The sequence below is a fragment of the Entelurus aequoreus genome, linkage group LG09, assembly GCF_033978785.1.
Source record: "Entelurus aequoreus isolate RoL-2023_Sb linkage group LG09, RoL_Eaeq_v1.1, whole genome shotgun sequence".
Classification (NCBI taxonomy): Eukaryota; Metazoa; Chordata; class Actinopteri; order Syngnathiformes; family Syngnathidae; genus Entelurus; species Entelurus aequoreus.
In genome coordinates this window covers 75,845,880-75,854,481 of record NC_084739.1, presented here as the reverse complement: position 1 = coordinate 75,854,481, position 8,602 = coordinate 75,845,880, and the positions used below count along the sequence as shown (strand labels likewise).

General features: G+C 30.0%; 2 protein-coding genes across 6 annotated transcripts in view; both read right to left on the bottom strand.

The window, feature by feature from the left end:
- Positions 1 to 5,245, bottom strand: part of LOC133656959 (acylphosphatase-2-like) — a 19,156-nt gene extending 13,911 nt beyond the window's left edge. For all 4 annotated transcript variants that reach the window (XR_009827209.1, XR_009827210.1, XR_009827211.1 and 1 more), the window contains exons 1-2: positions 4,989 to 5,245; positions 4,730 to 4,746 (exon numbers count right to left, since the gene is read on the bottom strand). Coding sequence is in view for 1 of the 4 variants with exons in the window: in XM_062057846.1 (XP_061913830.1) it covers positions 4,730 to 4,746; positions 4,989 to 5,112 (141 nt within the window). In the remaining 3 variants the exon portion in view is untranslated. The remainder of the gene's footprint in view (positions 1 to 4,729; positions 4,747 to 4,988) is intronic.
- Positions 5,246 to 6,606: 1,361 nt separating this feature from the next.
- The window catches only part of kif11 (kinesin family member 11), a 31,841-nt gene continuing 29,845 nt past the window's right edge, over positions 6,607 to 8,602 (bottom strand). The window contains exons 26-27 of one of the 2 annotated variants that reach the window (XM_062059455.1): positions 6,904 to 7,014; positions 6,607 to 6,846 (exon numbers count right to left, since the gene is read on the bottom strand). In XM_062059455.1, the coding sequence (XP_061915439.1) occupies positions 6,718 to 6,846; positions 6,904 to 7,014 (240 nt within the window). In that variant the 3' untranslated portion in view covers positions 6,607 to 6,717. The remainder of the gene's footprint in view (positions 6,847 to 6,903; positions 7,015 to 8,602) is intronic. The other variant, XM_062059456.1, reaches the window with a different exon arrangement.

Genomic DNA, 8,602 nt, shown 5'->3' with positions numbered 1-8,602 from the left:
TAATTATGACAAAGACTCAAATATGAGATATAAAGTTATGAAAATGAGATAAAAAAGTCATAATTATGAGACAAAAAGTCAAAATTAAGAGTTAAAAAGTTGTAATTATGAGATAAAAAAGTCGTAATTATGAGAAAAATAGTTAATTATGAAATACAGTCATATCAGATAAAAAGTCATAATTATGAGACAAAAAGTCGTAATTATGAGATAACAAGTTGTCATTCTGAGATAAAAAGTCATAATTATTAGATAAAAAGTCGTAATTATGAGATAAAGACTCAATTATGAGATATAAAGTTATAACAATCAGATAAAAAGTCATAATTATGAGATAAAAAGTCGTAATTATGAGATAAAGAGTCGTAATTATGAGACAAAACGTCGTAATTATGAGATAAAAAGTCGTAATTATGAGATAAAGAGTCGCAATTATGAGATAAAAAGTCATAATTATGAGATAAAAAGTCATAATTATGAGATAAAAAATCGTAATTATGAGATTAAAAGTCATAATTATGACATAAAGACTCAATTATGAGATATAAGGTTATAACAATGAGATAAAAAGTCATAATTATGAGACAAAAAGTCAAAATTAAGAGTTAAAAAGTTGTAATTATGAGATAAAAAAGTCGTAATTATGAGAAAAAGAGTAAATTATGAGATACAGTCATATCAGATAAAAAGTCATGATTATGAGACAAAAAGTCGTAATTATGAGATAAAAAAAATCGTAATTATGAGATAAAGAGCCTTAATTATGAGAAAAAGAGTCATAATTATGAGATACAAAGTCATAATTACGAGATAAAAAGTTATAATTATGAGATATAAATAAGGTTTCTCATTGTCATCCCATTGGGTTGAGTTTTTTCTTGCCCTGATGTGGGATCTGAGCCAAGGATGTTGTTGTGGCTTGTGCAGCCCTTTGAGACACTCGTGATTTAGGGCTATACAAGTAAACTTTGATTGATTGATTGATTGAGATATAAAGTCAACAATCATGAGAAAAAGAGTCATAATTATGAGACAAAAAGTCGTAATTATGAGATAAAGAGCCATAATTATGAGAAAAAGAGTCATAATTATGAGAAAAAGAGTCATAATTATGAGATAAAAAGTCGTAATTATGAGATAAAAAGTAACAATTATGAGATAAAAAGTCATAATTATAAGATAGAAAGTCAAAATAATGAGATAAAAGTTTTATGTGATTATTATTTAACTTTCTTATCTCATAATCATGACTTACTTTTCAGGTATTTATTCAGTTTGAGTGTCAGAAAGCAAGTTGAACATTTAAGATGATATTTTATAGTAGAGTTGAAGTGTAGAAGCAGGAAGAGACAACACATGTTTTGCTTTTAGTCTTCAAACTACTTGGACTTTTGTATTCATCAAATATTGGAATGATTTTCATCAACAACAAACATGTTTCACACCTCATTTTATACATGAAATATGTTGACATTTTACATCTTTATGTTTTACATCTTTACATAACATGTGTTTATGTAATATACGTTTCTATGGAATATGTTCATGATATATGTTTATAATACACATGTTTACATTATATATGTTTATATGTTACATATTTATATTTTACATGTTTACTTTATATATGTTTATGTAATATATGTTTATATGGAATATGTTTATGATATATGTTTACATGATATGTGTTTTTATTTGACATGTGTTTATGTAATATACTTTTATATGGAATATGTTTATGATATATGTTTATATTACACATGTTTCTAATATATATGTTTATATTTTACATCTTTATATTTTACATGTTTACTTGACATATGTTTACATAACATGTGTTTATGTAATATACGTTTATATGGAATAAGTTCAAGATATATGTTTATATTACACATGTTTACACTATATATGTTTATATTTTACATCTTTATATCTTACATGTTTACATAACATGTGTTTATGTAATATATGTATATATGGAATATGTTTATGATATATGTTTACATGATATGTTTTTATTTGACATGTGTTTATGTAATGTACGTTTGTATGGAATATGTTCGTGATATATGTTTATATTACACATGTTTACATTAAATATGTTTATATTTTACATCTTTATATTTTACATGTTTACTTGATATATGTTTACATAACATGTGTTTATGTAATTTATATTTATATGGAATATGTTCAAGATATATGTTTATATTACACATGTTTACACTATATATGTTTATATTTTACATCTTTATATTTTACAAGTTTACTTGATAAATGTTTACATAACATGTGTTTATGTTATATACGTTTATATGGAATATGTTCAAGATATATGTTTATATTACACATGTTTACACTATATATGTTTATATTTTACATCTTTGTATCTTACATGTTTACATAACATGTGTTTATATGGAATATGTTTATGATATATGTTGTTATTTGACATGTGTTTATGTAATGTACGTTTGTATGGAATATGTTTGAGATATATGTTTATATTACACATGTTTACATTAAATATGTTTATATTTTACATCTTTATATTTTACATGTTTACTTGATATGTTTACATAACATGTGTTTATGTAATATACATCTATATGGAATATGTTCAAGATATATGTTTATATTACACATGTTTACATTATATATGTTTATATTTTACATCTTTATATTTTACATGTTTACTTGATATATGTTTACATAACATGTGTTTATGTAATTTACGTTTATATGGAATATGTTCAAGATATATGTTTATATTACACATGTTTACACTATATATGTTTATATTTTACATCTTTGTATCTTACATGTTTACATAACATGTGTTTATGTAATATATGTTTATATGGAATATGTTTATGATATATGTTGTTATTTGACATGTGTTTATGTAATGTACGTTTGTATGGAATATGTTTGTGATATATGTTTATATTACACATGTTTACATTAAATATGTTTATATTACACATGTTTACATTAAATATGTTTATATTTTACATCTTTATATTTTACATGTTTACTTGATATATGTTTACATAACATGTGTTTATGTAATATACGTTTATATGGAATATGTTCAAGATATATGTTTATATTACACATGTTTACACTATATATGTTTATATTTTACATCTTTATATCTTACATGTTTACATAACATGTGTTTATGTAATATATGTTTATATGGAATATGTTTATGATATATGTTTACATGATATATGTTTTTATTTGACATGTGTTTATGTAATGTACGTTTGTATGGAATATGTTCGTGATATATGTTTATATTACACATGTTTACATTAAATATGTTTATATTTTACATCTTTATATTTTACATGTTTACTTGATATATGTTTACATAACATGTGTTTATGTAATTTACATTTATATGGAATATGTTCAAGATATATGTTTATATTACACATGTTTACACTATATATGTTTATATTTTACATCTTTATATTTTACAAGTTTACTTGATAAATGTTTACATAACATGTGTTTATGTTATATACGTTTATATGGAATATGTTCAAGATATATGTTTATATTACACATGTTTACACTATATATGTTTATATTTTACATCTTTGTATCTTACATGTTTACATAACATGTGTTTATGTAATATATGTTTATATGGAATATGTTTATGATATATGTTGTTATTTGACATGTGTTTATGTAATGTACGTTTGTATGGAATATGTTTGAGATATATGTTTATATTACACATGTTTACATTAAATATATTTATATTTTACATCTTTATATTTTACATGTTTACTTGATATGTTTACATAACATGTGTTTATGTAATATACATTTATATGGAATATGTTCAAGATATATGTTTATATTACACATGTTTACATTATATATGTTTATATTTTACATCTTTATATTTTACATGTTTACTTGATATATGTTTACATAACATGTGTTTATGTAATATACGTTTCTATGGAATATGTTCATGATATATGTTTATAATACACATGTTTACGTTATGTATGTTTATATGTTACATCTTTATATTTTACATGTTTACTTTATATATGTTTATGTAATATACGTTTATATGGAATATGTTTATGATATATGTTTACATTATATGTGTTTTTATTTTACATGTGTTTATGTAATATACTTTTATATGGAATATGTTTATGATATATGTTTATATTACACATGTTTCTATTATATATGTTTATATTTTTACATCTTTATATTTTACATGTTTACTTGACATATGTTTACATAACATGTGTTTATGTAATATACGTTTATATGGAATATGTTCAAGATGTATGTTTATATTACACATGTTTACATTATATATGTTTATATTACGCATGTTTACATTATATGTTTATATTTTACATCTTCATATTGCACATGTTTACTTGACATATGTTTAAGTAATACACTTTTATATGGAATATGTTTACAAGATATATGTTTATATTTTACATCTTTATATTGTACATGTTTACATAACATGTGTTTATGTAATATATGTTTATGTGGAATATGTTTATGATATATGTTTACATGAAATATGTTTACATGAAAACATATTTACATAACATTTGATATATGTTTATGATATATGTTTTTATTGTACATGTTTACATGAATTATGTTTATACAACGTATTGATGATATGTTTATGACAACAAATGTCAACAAAGTGATCAAAACTCACCATCCTGAAGCAAACTCCTGCCACAAACACACAAATGTTGAAATAAATCAGGACTTTCTCCTCAGTGACATGCAAACTACTTTCTAAATTAAGAAGCAGATCATGTCACACACACACACACACACACACACACACACACACACACACACACACACACACACACACACACACACACACACACACACACACACACACACACACACACACACACACACACACACACACACACACACACACACGCACGCACACGAACACACACCTTGAACGTGACCAAAGACTTCAAAGTCCACCGACACCAATCCACTTCCTGTTGACATGTTGACCGTCCCCGTGACGTCAGCACAGATGAAGAGGAGGAAGAGGAGCGCGGGACCTTTTGTCATCTGCTGTGCACGCGCGCGCGCGCGTCCGCTGCACTACAGCCGGTTTTTGTAGTCCAAACCAAAAACTACAAAGTGTGACGACACGACAATGACGTCATCGGAGACAGCGCGTAGCGATAAACGACACCCGTCTTGTTATTGTACTTATTTTGATTATTATTTCTCGATTGTTTGTAAACGTTTCAGTTTAGAAATAAAAGTTTATAAAATTAAAAGGAAAAAAAAGACACCCGTCTAAAATGATATCGAGTTGTAATGCTTTAAAGATCGGGACAATATCTTAATGAAGTATATAAAATGATCGGAATATTCTACTCATGTGGAATGGCATTTCCTGTTACACGCATGCGCAGTAGCAGGAGGGCTGCACGCCTCCAACACGCCGCTAGAGGGCAGCAGGCGATCACAGTGACGCTGCATTTGTTCGTACGACTTGATATATGAACTGCGAATCGCTTTTAAAATTCATTCTTATAATAGTTAGCAATATTGGAATTACTTCGTTTGTTATTATTCTCGACGAGCACAAAAAAAAAATCGCCATTTTTGTTGTAAGAGTGACCGTCCAGCAACAATTTGTTTTTACATTTTCGGCATTTTGAAGTCATGACAGGACGCGTCTACGCATGCGCGAAGACTGTCGCTTCCTTTTCAATGTATTTTTTTACGACGTCATGTTCTGATTTGAACGTTTAATGAATGTTTTGTACCAAAAAATAGCTTTTTTAGGAGTAAAAGGGAACAAGACTATGAACAATTAAAAAAAAATTCGGAATATTAATTATCGCCACATTTTTAAGCGCTTTCGCTCTTGTCATTGCAGCGATTGACGCACGGGGGCGCCACTGACTGCGAATCACTTTTAAAATTCATTCTTATATTAGTTAGCAATATTGGAATTACTTCGTTTATTATTCCCAACGAGCACAAAAACTCGCCATTTTTGTTGTAAGAGTGGCCGTCTAGCAACAATTTGTTTTTATATTTTAGTCATGACAGGACGCGTCTACGCATGCGCGAAGACTGTCACTTCCTTTTTAATTTTGTTTTTGCGACGTCACGTTCTGATTTGAACGTTTTGTACCAAAAAATAGCTTTCTTAGGAGTAAAAGGGAACAAGACTATGAACAATTAAATACAAAAAAAATCGGAGTATTATCGCCACATTTTTAAGCGCTTTCTGTCTTGTCATTGCAGCGATTGACGCACGGGGGCGCCACTGACTTTTTGATAAAATAAAAAATATATATATATTTTTTAAAAACAAGATTCTGACGGTAGCTTAAATCTATATCTGCGGCCTAACAAAAAGTGGACTTTTGAATGATCAGTACTGTGAATTGATGTAAAATGAAGTAGTACAAAAAGAAAGGAATCTTTGCCATTTGCCATCCAAGCTGGATTTTGTGTCCTTTTAGCAAAAATAAATGTGATCAGCATTCATCTCCTCTCAAATATGTGCCTCATACTTGAACAACTTTTTATTCCAAGTCATGACGTAATCAACATTCATTTATTTATTTCACACAGATAAAAATGGAACAAAGACTGTTAAAATATGAAATGGTAAAATAAGCCAATGAGGTTGAAAGACAGAAGAAATGTTTAGTTTTGACAGCGCAGAGGAAGTTTGGACTTCAGCGGGGTCGACATGGCGTCATCGTCACACGCTTTGTTCCTGCTGAGCGCCTTCGCCTTCTTCTTCCTGCCCGTCTTTTGCTGCACAGGAAGCATCTTGAATAAATATGAATATTTATCGTCGTCCGTCTCCTGGACACGTCTGCCGCTCACCTTGAAGAAGGGAACGCGGCTGTTCTCGTTGAAGACCAGGTTCTCGTCGGCGAAGGAACCCTCGGTGGCCATGCTTTCGTTGCTGATGCTTAGCTCCTCCCCCTGGGAGTCCTGAGGCGCACAAATACATCAATATATTCAATCACCTTCACTGCTGCAATGTTAAGTTCAAGTTAAAATACCACTGATTGTGTGTGTGTGTGTGTGTGTGAGACACACACACACACACACACACACACACACACACACACACACACACACACACACACACACACACACACACACACACACACACACACACACACACACACACACACACACACACACACACACACACACACACACACACACACACACACACACACAAGGTGTGGCACAATTTTTCTCTGCATTTGACCCATCACCCTTGATCACCCCCTGGGAGGTGAGGGGAGCAGTGAGCAGCAGCGGTGGCCGCGCCCGGGAATCATTTTTGGTGATTTAACCCCCAATTCCAGCCCTTGATGCTGAGTGCCAAGCAGGGAGGTAATGGCTCCCGTTTTTATAGTCTTTTGATGAGGTTGTGAGTTTGAACTCACAACCTACCGGTCGCAGGGCGGACACTCTAACCACTAGGCCACTGTATGGCCAGCTGCCACCTGCTGGCCGTTACACAAACATGAGCAGGTGCTGTCATCCATAGTGGCGCACCACCACGGCAAATTAAAAGCCGCCACACCATCAAAACAAATACAATATATACTGTATGTAGTCTATTACCACACCATCAAAACAAACACAATATACTGTATGTAGTCTATTACCACACCATCAAAACAAATAATGTATGTAGTCTATTACCACACCATCAAAACAAACACAATATACTGTATGTAGTCTATTACCACACCATCAAAACAAATAATGTATGTAGTCTATTACCACACCATCAAAACAAACACAATATGCTGTATGTAGTCTATTACCACACCATCAAAACAAATAATGTATGTAGTCTATTACCACACCATCAAAACAAACACAATATACTGTATGTAGTCTATTACCACACCATCAAAACAAATAATGTATGTAGTCTATTACCACACCATCAAAACAAACACAATATAGTGTATGTAGTCTATTACCACATCATCAAAACAAATAATGTATGTAGTTTATTACCACACCATCAAAACAAATAATGTATGTAGTCTATTACCACACCATCAAAACAAACCCAATATATACTGTATGTAGTCTATTACCACACCATCAAAACAAATAATGTATGTAGTCTATTACCACACCATCAAAACAAACACAATATACTGTATGTAGTCTATTACCACACCATCAAAACAAATAATGTATGTAGTCTATTACCACACCATCAAAACAAACACAATATACTGTATGTAGTCTATTACCACACCATCAAAACAAACACAATATACTGTATGTAGTCTATTACCACACCATCAAAACAAATAATGTATGTAGTCTATTACCACACCATCAAAACAAACACAATATACTGTATGTAGTCTATTACCACACCATCAAAACAAATAATGTATGTAGTCTATTACCACACCATCAAAACAAACACAATATGCTGTATGTAGTCTATTACCACACCATCAAAACAAACACAATATAGTGTATGTAGTCTATTACCACATCATCAAAACAAATAATGTATGTAGTTTATTACCAC